This window comes from Musa acuminata, chromosome BXJ2-6 (genome assembly GCF_036884655.1).
Source record: "Musa acuminata AAA Group cultivar baxijiao chromosome BXJ2-6, Cavendish_Baxijiao_AAA, whole genome shotgun sequence".
In the NCBI taxonomy this organism is placed as follows: domain Eukaryota; kingdom Viridiplantae; phylum Streptophyta; class Magnoliopsida; order Zingiberales; family Musaceae; genus Musa; species Musa acuminata.
In genome coordinates this window covers 9,543,082-9,556,610 of record NC_088343.1, presented here as the reverse complement: position 1 = coordinate 9,556,610, position 13,529 = coordinate 9,543,082, and the positions used below count along the sequence as shown (strand labels likewise).

The 13,529-nt window shown below is 42.9% G+C and overlaps 2 protein-coding genes across 2 annotated transcripts; one reads left to right on the top strand and one right to left on the bottom strand.

Annotated features, from left to right (window-relative positions):
• Positions 1-146: 146 nt before the first annotated feature.
• On the top strand, positions 147-3,167 carry LOC103988347 (PHD finger protein MALE MEIOCYTE DEATH 1-like). Its single transcript, XM_009406888.3, has 3 exons — positions 147-441; positions 1,022-1,265; positions 1,356-3,167. The coding sequence occupies exons 1-3, from the start codon at positions 147-149 to the stop codon at positions 2,776-2,778; spliced, it is 1,962 nt and encodes a 653-aa protein (XP_009405163.2). The 3' UTR covers positions 2,779-3,167.
• Positions 3,168-3,309: 142 nt separating this feature from the next.
• On the bottom strand, positions 3,310-13,036 carry LOC135614687 (protein POLLEN DEFECTIVE IN GUIDANCE 1-like). Its single transcript, XM_065112309.1, has 11 exons — positions 12,349-13,036; positions 9,566-9,717; positions 8,556-8,659; positions 7,891-7,979; positions 7,691-7,764; positions 7,463-7,613; positions 7,212-7,379; positions 6,285-6,382; positions 6,049-6,171; positions 3,940-4,008; positions 3,310-3,857 (listed from the first exon to the last, which is right to left on the bottom strand). Exons 1-11 carry the CDS (start codon positions 12,920-12,922, stop codon positions 3,657-3,659), a joined length of 1,803 nt encoding a protein of 600 aa, XP_064968381.1. The 5' UTR covers positions 12,923-13,036; the 3' UTR covers positions 3,310-3,656.
• Between the last annotated feature and the right edge of the window lie 493 nt (positions 13,037-13,529).

Here is a 13,529-nt window from a genome sequence, read left to right as displayed (position 1 = left end):
TCCTTAAAACACAAGGGCAATTTGGTATTTTCACTGGTAGCAATGGACTAGGTAGTTGAAGGCTACCGACGGCGGGAAGCGAGAGAGGAGGGAGACGGGAGAAGAAGATACAAAATACAAATAGGGGGCGGCGGCGGGGGCGAGCGATGGCATTGGTGGGGGCGGACCCGACGGGGAGGAGGAAGGCGTCGGCGAGGATCTACGGGCTGCGCACATTCCTGGACCCGGGGTGCCCGACGGACTTCTACGGCGCGTTCCGGGACAACGTGCGACGGTTCGTGCGAGAGTGCGCCGACATCGAGGAGCGGGCGACGGCGGGAATGCCGACGTGGCGCACGCTGCTGGTGGACGAGCAGAGCGGGCTGGTGGTGCCGCTCTACACCGTCGAGGAGTGCGTCCGCCGCTCCCCCATCCCCTTCTGCGACTACTGCCGCTGCAGCGGTGAGTTCCTATCTCGTTCTTGGTACCAATTGGGTTTCCCATGGGGTGATCACGATTCTGTTCTGTAGGGGTTTTCCCTCTCGTTTCTTCTTGCTAAACCCATTTTGATCGGTCTTGGCAATTTTGCGAATCGGGGATTTCGTCTTCTCCAAAGTTCCAAACCGAGAATTTTAGCCAGTCCATCTTGATTCCCTACGTGTTAACATCATCATCTGCTTCCTCTGTAGAGGAAATACCAAATCTCTGCTCTGTCTATTCCCAATATTGCATCAATAAGGGTTTTCTTGCCAAATTGTTCCAAGCGTCTTCATCAGCGTTCTCTTGCCTCGTTGTAGATGATAACCACCTCCAAACCCCCAAACCTAATCGAAGAGATAACGACGTCTGTGAGAATGGAGTAGCGAAACAGGGGTTGAACAGAACAGTGAAGCAGGGGCATGGGGAACCCAATGTTGGAAAAAGGCGGCACCTTTCTTTGCCTTCTTTGGTGTTAGGAATTGGGAAATTAAGGCAGAGATTGCTTCTGGTGTTGTTGTTGTTGTTGTTGCTGCTTCTCAAGCGTGTTTGGTTGGCATAGCAGGATGGAGCCACCACTTGGTGTCGAAGCGGCGTTACCACTTGATCATCCCGGCCGACGGCGACTGGGACAAGCCTCTCCGCCCCGACGCCTTCTTCGTCCGCAGCCACCTTCTCCACGGCCTCCTCCACTGCAACGGCTTCGGCCACCTCATCGTCGTCAACGGCCGCGACGGCGGCTCCAACTTCATATCCGGTCGCGACTTCATGGACCTCTTCGACCGTCTCTGCACCGCCCTCCGCGTCCGGTAACTTAATGAGCACGTTCATCTGTTGTATTGGCCCTGCCGTTTGCTACTTTGCTCAATTTACCTTGCGTGGACTCTGCTGCGTGCCAGGGCAGTGTCGGTGGAGGACGTGTCGGGCAAGGCATTCATGGACCTCCGTCTCCTCCTCGGCGTGGCCCATGGCGCGTCCTGGTTCGCCCGCTGGGGCTACCACTTCTTTAAGGGAAGCTACGGCGTCACACAAGAGGCCTACGACCGAGCCCTTCGCGTCCTGTCGTCGCTCCGCATCGAGGAACTGATCGTCGTCCTCGCCAACACCGGTCAAAGCCGCGAGCTTCGCCGCGTCGCAGTCGCCTACCGCAACCTCCATTTGCCCGACCGCGACACTAAGCCACTCGTCACCGTCCGCGACTTCGTCCGCTTCCTCCTCGAGCTGAAGCACCGGCCGGCAGCACAAACAATGCCGCTTCCACCATCGCCCTCCCCCGCGCCATTGCCGAGGAGGGCGATGAAGAAGGCGGTGAGGAAGGGATACCGCGACTTCACCAAGGTCGCGGCCGAGATGCAGAGCCGATGGCCGCTGCGGCGGCTCCACTCCTCTGCTCAGGTCATCGTGGACGCCCTCAAACGGCACGGACGGAAGATGACACGGCAGGAGGTCCGCGAGGCCGCGCGGCTCACGATCGGTGACACCGGCCTCCTTGATTTTGTGCTGAAGTCCCTCGGCGATTGCATCGTGGGCGACCATCTTGTGCGCCGCACCTCAAATCCCACCAGCAGGGTGCTCGAGTTCAGCCTGGAGGAGTTCCCATCTCCTGCGCCTGCGGCGGCGGCGGCGGCAGCAGCAGCAAAGACGGAGCAGAACGAGGATGTAGTAGTGGTCGCTAGACCGGCATGGCCGGGCGCTCTGCAGGTGGAGAGGGACCTTCTGACAGTGTACCGGAGCATGTTGGCGGCGCAGCCAGAGGCGGCGGGAAAGGTGCTGGACGCCAAGCACTGGGTAAAGCAGTGGGGACTGCAGGACGACGTGGACGACCGGCTCCGGTTCCTGGTCATGTGGGTTCCGAATCAGGAGGAGCTGGAGGAGCTGACGCGGGCACTGCCGCCGCCGGAGGTGGTAGTGGTGGAGGCGACGGCGTCGGTGGGGGAGCTGAGAGCGGAGGCAGAGCGGGCGATGCGGGACACGTACTGCGTCATGGAGGGGTTCAGGGTGGAGGAGATGGAGGGGGTGGAGGGGAAGGACTGGGAGCCGGTGCTGCTGGGCGGGGCGGAGTCCGGGGCGCTGGTGTGGGTGCGCGGGGACGGCACGGACATGGACTCAGTGTTGAGGTACGAGGGCGGCGCGGACACGTGGTCCGTGAGGTGCGCCTGCGGGGCGCAGGACGACGACGGGGAGCGCATGGTGGCCTGCGACGCGTGCGACATGTGGCACCACACGCGGTGCGCCGGCATCGGCGACGGCGAGCCGGTGCCCCCGCTGTTCTTCTGCGCCAGGTGCGGGAGATCAGTGATGGCGGCCGGCCAGATGGTGTAGTGAGAAGAGTCGCCTTGGATGCTAGCGAGCTTTGACGGACATGACTTTTGACGCGGCAGCATCACATTCATTTTCTTTACTGACGTCCCCGAGGGGCAGTGTAAGGGTATAATACAGTGCAAAAAGAGAAGGGATCGATGGATCCCCCATATGAACATTCGTTGATTTGTTTGTGTACGAAGGATAACACTGGCGATCCGAAGGGTTCTATGGTTGTCCAGATGAAACTACAAGTGTGTCCTCAAATTTCCAAATCCCAATTATGGGATTAGTACAGTTTGGCAAAAGTAAACGTGGCTCAACTTGTAAAGGTTGACACTGAAGAAACAGGAGCTGAGATAGGGAAGTTGCAGATGTAAAGGTTGACACTGAAGAAACAGGAGCTGAGATAGGGAAAAAAGAAAAAGAAAAAGAGGATCGAGAAAGAGTAGTGCTAAGATAAATAGAACTCTTGAAGGGAAGGAAAGTAATGGAGCCCAATCCTAGCAGACCAAAGGAACCCATTTCAAATGTTAGATAAAGCCATTGGAATGACACCCTAAATAGTTGCAGCATCCTTTAAATTCAGAAAGAGGTGTTATGATACTCCCATCCGTAAAATATTACGGAGGCAATAGTTTCTTGAGTCCATCAGAGGACCAGATGTGGTAGAAAAGGATCAGAAGCATATACAAGCAAAATTGGTTAAAGTTGCAGTGGAGGAAACATGTAAGGACTGCTCTAGTAAAAGCTCAATAAAAGGGAAAGAAGCTGCTCTGACTAGTGTATCTGCACTCGTCGAGAACGATGAGAGTTGCACCTTTTAATTGCACGCTCATCAGCCGCGGACTATAGACAACTCGATGATCCCTCGTAGCATGAATCGAGCAAAGAAGAAGTTAGTCCATGTGCTGTTTTCTGTCACGGCGAAGCTTGATGTACCAAGTGGCAAGACGACGCAGGCTCAATCCAACTAGAATCTTCCAAATTGCAAGCATGATATAGGTCAGGCTTGACAAGAAGAGGATCCATACTAACCTCCAGGGGAGCGGTCCAGAAGGAAGAAGGTGAGCATAAACCGGCGTCAGTACTCTGATGACCTAAACCAAGTTACAAAGTAGTTCTCAGTCGACAATCACAATAAACAATGGTTGTACATGAAAACCAGTGCTCTTAACCTACCACGCAGGCTGGCGCGAGAGGTATGAAAGTAAGATCTTTGCGTCCTTCATCGGGCTTCTCATTCAGAGTCTGACGATGTCAATTACGAGATGATATCATGCAATGGGCAATACAATTTCTATAAACCTAAAAGCAATTTGATTAAATAGGCAAGCACCAATGTAAAAAAACTAGCAATAACACATGCATTGCTGACGAGAAAAAAGAAGATTCTCGCAGAAACATGAAATGAGGTAAGTAATCATTCTACTAATAAAAGTCCTCTTTCAAAATTAGAGGTTTCTACCACATTAATCGGTCGCTTCCAATTAGAGCCAAATCTTTAAGCAATTGGCTACTTGTTCCATTTGACACCTGTGTAGAAAGCTACATTTACAAGCAAAATGGTTGTCTACTAAAGTTGTCTGGTGTAAAATTCCATCTGAAGTTCTTCTATTGTCCAAAATGGACAGATTTTGATCTGATCCAAGGAACTTACAGATACATACAAAAACACTGTTCAAAAAAAGGTAAAGAAGTAAATTATTAGGACTCCTCCCAAGAGGTCCTATTGTATGATAATTAATATAAACAAGAAAATACCATGGAATCAGAAATAGTCAAGTTTGTGCCCATAGTCTGATGTGATTAAATTCGAATTACATGGAATTCTTATGGCTGTGCTTATTCTATAAATTAATATGTTTACTAAATTTATATCTCCTCAGTATATAATTTATGCAATGCTAAAGTTGAGATTTAAAGTGACAGTAGTAGAACTAATTGAACAAAGATTATATATGCTAGATGTACCCAGTTAGATATATAGAAAGTCTTGTTTACTTCAACCATTGTTACACTTGATTGATTAGATTCTTTTAGATGATTTGCTTAACCAAGAACCCTAACATGAAGGTTAGATTGCCCGTCAAAATGAAACTGAAGCTGATATCTCAGACATTTATCCGTTGATTTCAAAAGCCATCAAGAAATCAGAACCTACTAAAGTTGTTAGTACCACTGCTTTATATTTTTACGGGTCTTTTAGAGCAGACATGAAATGAAACCAATAGTTTTGGCTATTGAAAGAACTTTGGAAAATGAAAATTTTTAGTCATGTGGTGTGGGGATTCACATTGTTAAAGGCTGCTATTCAGTTACTTCCTAAGTTTCTACAGCTCAAACCAAAAAACAGGGTGGCCTAGGACATGAGCCTTCTACTTATGCAGAGTGTGGAAAGGGTCAATGCGTATAGAAACATTCCTGCAAGCGAATATACAGTTTTAGTGACTCAAACATTAGACAAAAGTTGCAAAGGAGCAACCTTACCACTATACCAAGACTCATCCTCAAACTACTTTTTGATATAAACTATGAGAGCAAAATCTGTAAAATGGTAGCATATGGTACACATTCGCTCAAGTTAACAGAACAGAAAGAAGTTGAAAATGCACTCTGAACAGATCACTGTTCAGAACAGAAAAGATACTTGAATAAATTTCTATTCAGTACACCATTACCAGCGTCAGATACTTAAAAATACATGTTATTCTTATGAAACATGTATACTTTAAATGCTTGTTATGCCTATGTCAGACACCTGCGCTTCAAAAAATATTGGGGCTCTTGGACTATCTAAACTTATTTATGTTGCTGACGATACACAGAGATTACTTGTCTATACAAGGCTTCAAAATGTACTGAATATTGGAATATTGGGACTGTTGGACCATGTAAACTTGTTTATGTTACTGACAGTATACATAGGTTACTTATCTATACAAGGCTTCAAAAGGTACTGAACATTGGCAATACATATAAATGTTATCTGTATATATAAATACTGCACTTATGTATATGATGATCATAGATTGCATTGCATAAATTTTCCGTGTCAGAATGTGATTGTATTATGTGATGCTTATGTACATAGTCCAAGTATGATTGTATTATTGTGCTCTATGAAAATGCCTGTAAAAGTTTCTGTAGTGACCATTTCCCATGTCAATATTTTCCAGGCACTATAAAGGAACTTCACCACAAGAAGTTAAAAATCAATGGCCTGGAAGCACATTAAGCTAAAATATCTTAAAATGTGAAAAACAATAACCAAATACGAACTAGATTTACCTGCTCACAAAGGTCTTCCAAAAACTCTGAGTATGCAATGGGCTTTATTTCATTGAACTTTGCCAGGAACGAATGCTTGATTGCATCAACAAGCACCTCACACATGTAAACCAGAAGGGCATTCTGGAACATGGTAAAAGTTATTGGTAGCTTATACAATGATTGAGATAAACTCTTCGATATGAACACTAATCATGAGAAGAAAACCATGTTTGCCAATGGAGGATGCAACTTACACTAATAAAACTCTCAAACCAGGGTCCCTCGGCCTCCAAGATATTCTGAGCTAGCACAAACAGCACAAAAGCTGTGATGTGGAATCTCTCTATTATATCTGATCATCAGTGTTAGAATATAAAGAGAAGTAAGTAACTCTTACTTAGAACTCAATACAACTTTCTAAGCTACTTCAACAATATACCACAGCAGTTCATCAAACAACCAAGAAATTTTGTTGGAAAATTGAAAAGTAAAGACTTGAAGTGCCTCCAGCCCTATCCACCGTGGGCAGTTCCTTCTTACTTCGGTCCCCTCACCTTACCTAGTACTAGGTCCACATATTTGTCACAACCTGGATCAATCAGGCCATTGGTCAAATAACCTAAAGCCCTAAAACCACATGACCGAAAATGCTTAGGTCAATTTAATACCTATGGACTCATCTTGCCTTAATATAATCCTCCTCACACTTCCAATGTGGGACAATTAGGATGTTTAAATAGAACATTGCATCATTTGGAAGAATGATTTTTGGTACTTAAATATTTCACCACATAAAACAAGTACAGAAACATATTATCTATCTGAAAGCACATCATCCTCTAGGATGATCACAAAATGTTGGCCAATTCATTATCACCAACATTAGGTGCAAGCAGCTTGATTTTCTATTTCACAATCATCTCATGCAAGAAATCAAGGCTAAAAATCAGCAATGTGTATATTTCACGTATTTTGACCATAAATACCATTAATATTAAATTCCTAGCCAAAAAATAGTTGTGTATCAGTAATTTCAATTAACAATCGGTACCTATAATGTGAATAGAAAAAGAGGCACCCCATTGCAGTCACTCACTAAAAGGCAATGCAACACAAAGGAAATAAAATGGGAGTTCCACCTGTTCAAATGATTCAGATTGATAAAATATAAACAAACTCACCATAGTATACCAAATTGTGAAGGTTTTCTTTGCTAACACGCTTGAATACATTGCTTTTAATCTCAGCAAAATTATTTGACACCAGTAGAGCATGCACAGCATTATTGTGAGCAATAATGCAAGTCGATAACGTGATAGCCTGAGCTAACAATATAAAAGAATGGACAAGTACTAGTAGTTAAGGAAAGATATTTACTATGTTCATCCTAGCAGAATTAAAAAAAAGAGAAGTCACTTGTGACAAAGGATATCAAAAGCAATGACTGCAATGGCTTCATCAAGAATAAATCTAATCAGTTCAAATTTCATATTATCTGGGGGGCATGTTGAAAGTCCCTCTGCAGAGTCGAAGAGAACTTGCAAAACATCTTCACCAAATGACTGACAAAGTTTGTCAAATATCTGCAACAAATTCTAAATGTTAGCATCAATCTTCAAAGGAACAGAGTTTAAAAAATTCCTGTGCCCTATCAGCTCACCTCCAATACATTGTACACCACATACAATTTAATGGTTCCTTGTCCTCGTATGAAGTGATATATTAGGCTAATATCTGATTCATAAGTAGGCAATTGTACGAGGTACAGTGCGCAAGTCATTTCATGGTAAAAGGCAACACTTAAAAAGGTTAGAAGATATAGAATAATTTGATGTAGCTTAAAGTATGCGGGCAATGTACCTGCTAACTGTAGAGAAGCAACACCTAAAGCCAACACAAGAAAACAGCCAAAATCTGACAATTCAGCAGCACTCAGTCTCCAAAACTTCCTGCCAAGGAAATATAATGCCAACAAGCAGAGTCAACGATACTGAATTTGGTTCATGTTTATTGGCAGGCCAAGTAGAGAACAAATTTACCTCTCGCCACCTAATTTCTAACACAAATTTACACCAGATAAAATGCAAAAATAGTACAAGGCAGGAGCTCTCAATGAATATGGTGTGCCACAGAAAGGGAATTAGCAGAGAACATGGAGAGTGAAAGATAGACTAGAAAGGTGGCACACCAAACCAGCTCTCAATGAATATGGTGTGCCACAGAAAGGGAATTAGCAGAGAACATGGAGAGTGAAAGATAGACTAGAAATGTGGCACACCAAACCAGCTAACTAATCTTAATTATTTATTAATGAAAACAAAATCTTTGCAGAACAGCCATATGGCCCTCTATTTCTAAATTTATTGGCCTCAAATAAGCTATTTAAGAAACAAATATTTTTTTATTAGAGAATTCATAAAACCAAATTGAAACTTCACCATTAATGTCACACACCTTGGATTTAGCAATAATGTCGTAATCCTAAAAATGAAAGGAAACTAATAAAGAAAAAGATTGGAACTCACCTAGTGTATAGCACCCTCCAAACTGCCATAGCAATTCTTGCAGGCATTATTGTCAGCAAAGACAAAAATGAGTCCAAACAGACAAAGAAGCCTGCAATAATAAGCTGCATATTGTGATCAGCATCAGAAATATTACTCCTAATGGATGCAAATTTAGTAGCTTATAATGGTACTTCAAGTGACTTCTGACAATTTTGCAACATCTAATTCTTTTCTCATTTATTGAACACATCATAGAGAAACAAAGAGTACTAGGAGTCCACATAATTTATGCAAAAGATGGTCTCTATCTGGACATGTTCATAATAGTGTAATCAGTATGTAGCTCAAAACCAGATTGTGTGAGGTTGTGAGCTACTTTCATTAGATATAGCAGCCAACCATTGGCACATTGGAAAACGAGGAGTATGCATGTATTGTTAGTTGTCATTAAATACCTCGTGATGATAGCGAAAAATAAACATAAGGATAATTAGGGGTGTCAACCAGCAGAAATATGTCTATGCCCATGGTCATCTTTGGCCTGACTTTGACTTCAATATTGAGGCCCAAGTCCAACTAGCCTAGGTTTCTGATCATCCAATTAGATTCTTTATGCAAGACAAGTCATCCAACAATTTACTCTTTACATTATCCTCATTGAGGGCCACTATCCAGTTTATCAGCTTTTCTTAGTAGACATCTTCTTTAGTTCTTTGCTCTGCTTTGACAACATAAAGTATGATGGTTAAAATGCATTCGATAAAATGTGTCCAAACAATGTGGAAAATATGAAAGTATTTTATAGGAAAAATTCAAGGCTTAATGGCAACTAGCATGACCCATGGTCAACTCTAAACCTAGGTAAATGACTAAATTCATTTGTGATAGAGGAACAACTTCAAAAACAAACTAGGTTGCCAAGTTCTTGGACAAACCTATGCCGTTCGTAGTACTAATAAAATTATCTTGGATGCATATCTATGACTTTGATAATTGTTCATCTTTATATGCTAAGATTGTAGATATACCCTTTCGCATCTCCATGGCACATGGAACATAGTATTGTAGACCCTCTGCCTTTTCTTCTCATTCCCAGCAGATATTGTGCCTCTAAGGGAACTGCCACCGTAAATCTCTCCCATGAAGTACTTAAATGGTGATCTGCCCACGAATGAGACTTCTGCCAAGAACAAAGATATATTTTTGTATTAATAATCATGTGAACAAGTGAAAATTGATATGTAAAAAGAATCCAAGACAATTTGCAAATTGTCAATCACAAGTTACATAGAAAAAAATGAAAATCTAAAGGAGAAAAATAGCGCTCTTCTGCATTCCAACATAATTGTCCAAATTTAAATAAACTAAATTTTAAAAAATAAAAAGACTAACCTTACATGCTGGCATTTTAGTATATGCAAGACAGAGTATTCTTTTGGATAAGTGGACAAATGCAACAAAATCTAACAAAAAAAGCATAAGTAACAAACATAACGAACACAAGCTTCTAATAAATTAGAATCTGGTTTAAGAACCCTTCTAGAGTATTAGTTTGGATAGAATGCTATGGTACTACTAAAGATATTCAGATAACTATTTCTCTGGCAATATCTAAGAAGGGAATACTTAAAATGAATTGAAAGCCAAAATAACAAAGCATAAACAACAAGTCATCTAGGTTGAGTATTTGCAATGGGATACATAACATCCATCATTGATTCTTCTGAGGGCTAAACCTACTGACCAAATAATAGCTCTAAATCATAATAGAATAAAATTAGCAGATTAAACACAATGTCTAATCTGCAAATAAGTGAAACATAGATTGGAAAAACACAATGTCTTTTACTAATTGATCCAACCATTCAGCCATTCATTATTTCATCCAATCATAATCAAGCATAGCTCTCAATTCAACTGTTTCAATAAGAGCGGATTTTACCCAGATCAACAGATGAATCTAAAGGGCCTTGACTTGCCTTTCACAAAGGATGAAATTTTTTCGGCAATGAGGAACCTTGGGAAAATACAACCCCTAGAACTGATGACCTTATTATGAAACCTTTTCTACATTTATAATGATTTTGTCAACATTTCAAGAACGTCTACACCAATGAAGTTAATTTCATAGATTTAGCACTTGATAGGCTTATCAGTTTGATTCATATCCTTGTGAGAGGTATTCTCCAAAGTGCTTACTAAAAGGTCAAAACAAAGATTAATGAATAATTAACATCTCCTAGTCAGTGTTCAAAAGAATATGGAATTATGGATCATCAATGCTTGGCTTTAAACCAAGATAGTGTCAATGGGTTCAAAAGGATGTGCAAATCTCTGAATCAGCTTTTCTTGTTGATGATCTTTGGCAACTGTATCTCCCTGCATCTTCATCCTAGTGGCTGACATCCTCGGTGGAAGCAGAAGATAGGTGATCTCTAATCATCTGATCAAAGGTATTGGGTCAGACTATGTTAGCAATGAAATTGTTAACTTATATAGGAATAATTGCACCCTCTTGATTTCTCCAACAGCTGAACACATGCCTGACCTAAGCCACTTTATATACCGTTGAACTTGCTGTGATGCTCAGTAAAAACTTCATGAAGGCCATTGCCAGATTTATCAATGTGGGCCATATGAAGCACAAATACATCGCTGATCTCTTTGTTAGATTTCCCCATCAAAACACTGGGACTTCCTACCAGACAAAGTAATCTTGAGAAAGCTGATTGGATACTCGTTATTAATGAAGTTTAAAACAGGCTTGGCTGGTGGCAAGCCAAACACCTCTCTCTAAGTGGTCGCCTCACTCTCATTAACAGTGTCCTTACTATTAGTGCCCTTCCTATGTACTTTCTCAACAACTACATTATACCCCATTGGGCTAGCAAACAAACTGTCAAAAATAAGAACTTTTGTCTGGTAAGGATCTGCAGATTCCAATGGTTTTGTTAACTTATGTTCTGGGAATCAAGTATGTTGACATAAATATGATGGTGATTCCGGGTGATCAATCGGAACATACACAGCTGTAAATTACTCACAAAATGGTGCTTGAGATCACTCTCTTGTGATTCTTTACCTTGGGCAGATATTATATGGATTGTCCTTATCGGAATCATCATGGAAGGAAGGCCCTATAAACCATAGACGATCTGCAGTTTGGAATTTTTTTTTCTGACCTTAGTAATGTTTTCGATGCTTCAACATTCTCTGTGATAGTTTTGGACTGACACTTTGAATAAATAAATAAATTAGCATATTCCTTTTCCAAAGTTCATGACACCTGGCAATCCTAATGCTTTAAACAAAGACTGGTACACCAATCAAATAAAACATCCCTGTTTAGAGCTTGCAAAACCTGTTCTTGAACATCCCAATATCTATTCTCGTTCACATCTTAAATCATATCAACCAAAAATTCTGTGCTAATGGCTTAAATACAACTACATCAGCATAAAAAAAATCTAAATATCAGTGGTTTTGCTCTTCCTTTACTATAACGCCACTGGGAAAACTGAAGCAAGCAGTGGAGACATGGGCAGACTTCACACTAGCAGTGGAAACTTGCAAAATTGCATTGAGTATAATAAAAAATTTGTGATGTTCCCGTTCTCAAGACTTTATAACCTTTTTATTCTTTCTTATCGTGTATAGGTCATTAATGATTGAGGCTACTCTGGTTTTTGCTTTTCCAAAACGAAAAAAAGTTGTGCACAACACACACCGTAAAATTGCACCATTCCAACAACGAATTCTATTACTAGTCCACATCGAAGAAAACTTTTATTGGCTTTAGTTAGGACTTTACCTCCTATAAAATTTGGATCATTTTCCATCACCCGATTCCAGTCCAGGGACGACTCCTTTGCCAACTTGGAGACGGCCCCATTGGCTTCCGGCTTCCATTGCCCTGCCAATCTCTCTCGGGTGCTCGTCGCATCCTCCTCTGGCTCCTCAGCCGCGCTCCCATTTACATTCCTCTGCCTCAATTCCGCAAAAGAGACACGGCTGACCTGCGAATTCTCGCACGCCGCCTCCACCACCGTGTTCTCACAAATCGTCTCTACCACCGATCTATTCTCCAATACCCTGATCCCGATCCCATCCTGGCACCGGCCGTTCTCGACCACGGACGGCTTCACGTCGCCCAATTCCGTTAGAACGCTTAGATCCTTCGACGCCGGCCCGCCCACCGCCATCTTGTTCTTATTCTTCTTAGAGGCCTTGTGCTTCCGCCTCCGCCGGGGCGAGCGAACGCCATCGCCACCGTTGGAGAGGATCGGGTCGGAATCCAGGCGCGGGAGGATGCTGCGCTCGTCGCCGGAGCTGTCGCCGGCGAGGAGGTCGAAGGAGAACTTCCTGCCGCCCGATCTAGCGGGCATCGGGGAGGAACTCGATCGAATCCAAATCCGACGAAAGCGAGACGTGGCGAAGAAACCCTAGCGGTCTTGAAGCAAAGGCGTCGGGGGTCAGAGGGGTGATCGGGCAAGTACCAAGAGTGAGTATATAACGAGGGGGGATGGGGGTGCGGGGGGGAGCGCACCGGAGAAGCGACGGCAACGGCTGCAAACGGATCGGATCTCCAACTCCAATAACAAAAGATCCGATCCATCGACAATTCGGGTTTGATCCGTCCGATCTGACCGCTTATGACGATAATGAGGACGGGAAAAGGGCACTTTTGCCTCATTAAACTATTCGTCTCGTATAACGTGCCATGAGCTTTATGGTTTGCCTTTTTTTCTTCCCCTTCAATTTTATGTGAATTAGAAAACCTTGGCATGAGGGTTGGAGAGACTGCCTAATTCGTCCGGCTCTGAGATAAGAATATGAATAAAGCAACAAACCTAGAGAATGTCCGGTAAGTGTTTTAACATTAGAAGCCTCACACTGCAAAGTATATAGTCAAAACACTTCCTTGGAATGTCACATGACAACAATCAGTGAAATTTAAACAGGATTAAAAAAAAACAATTGGAAGCTTTGGAT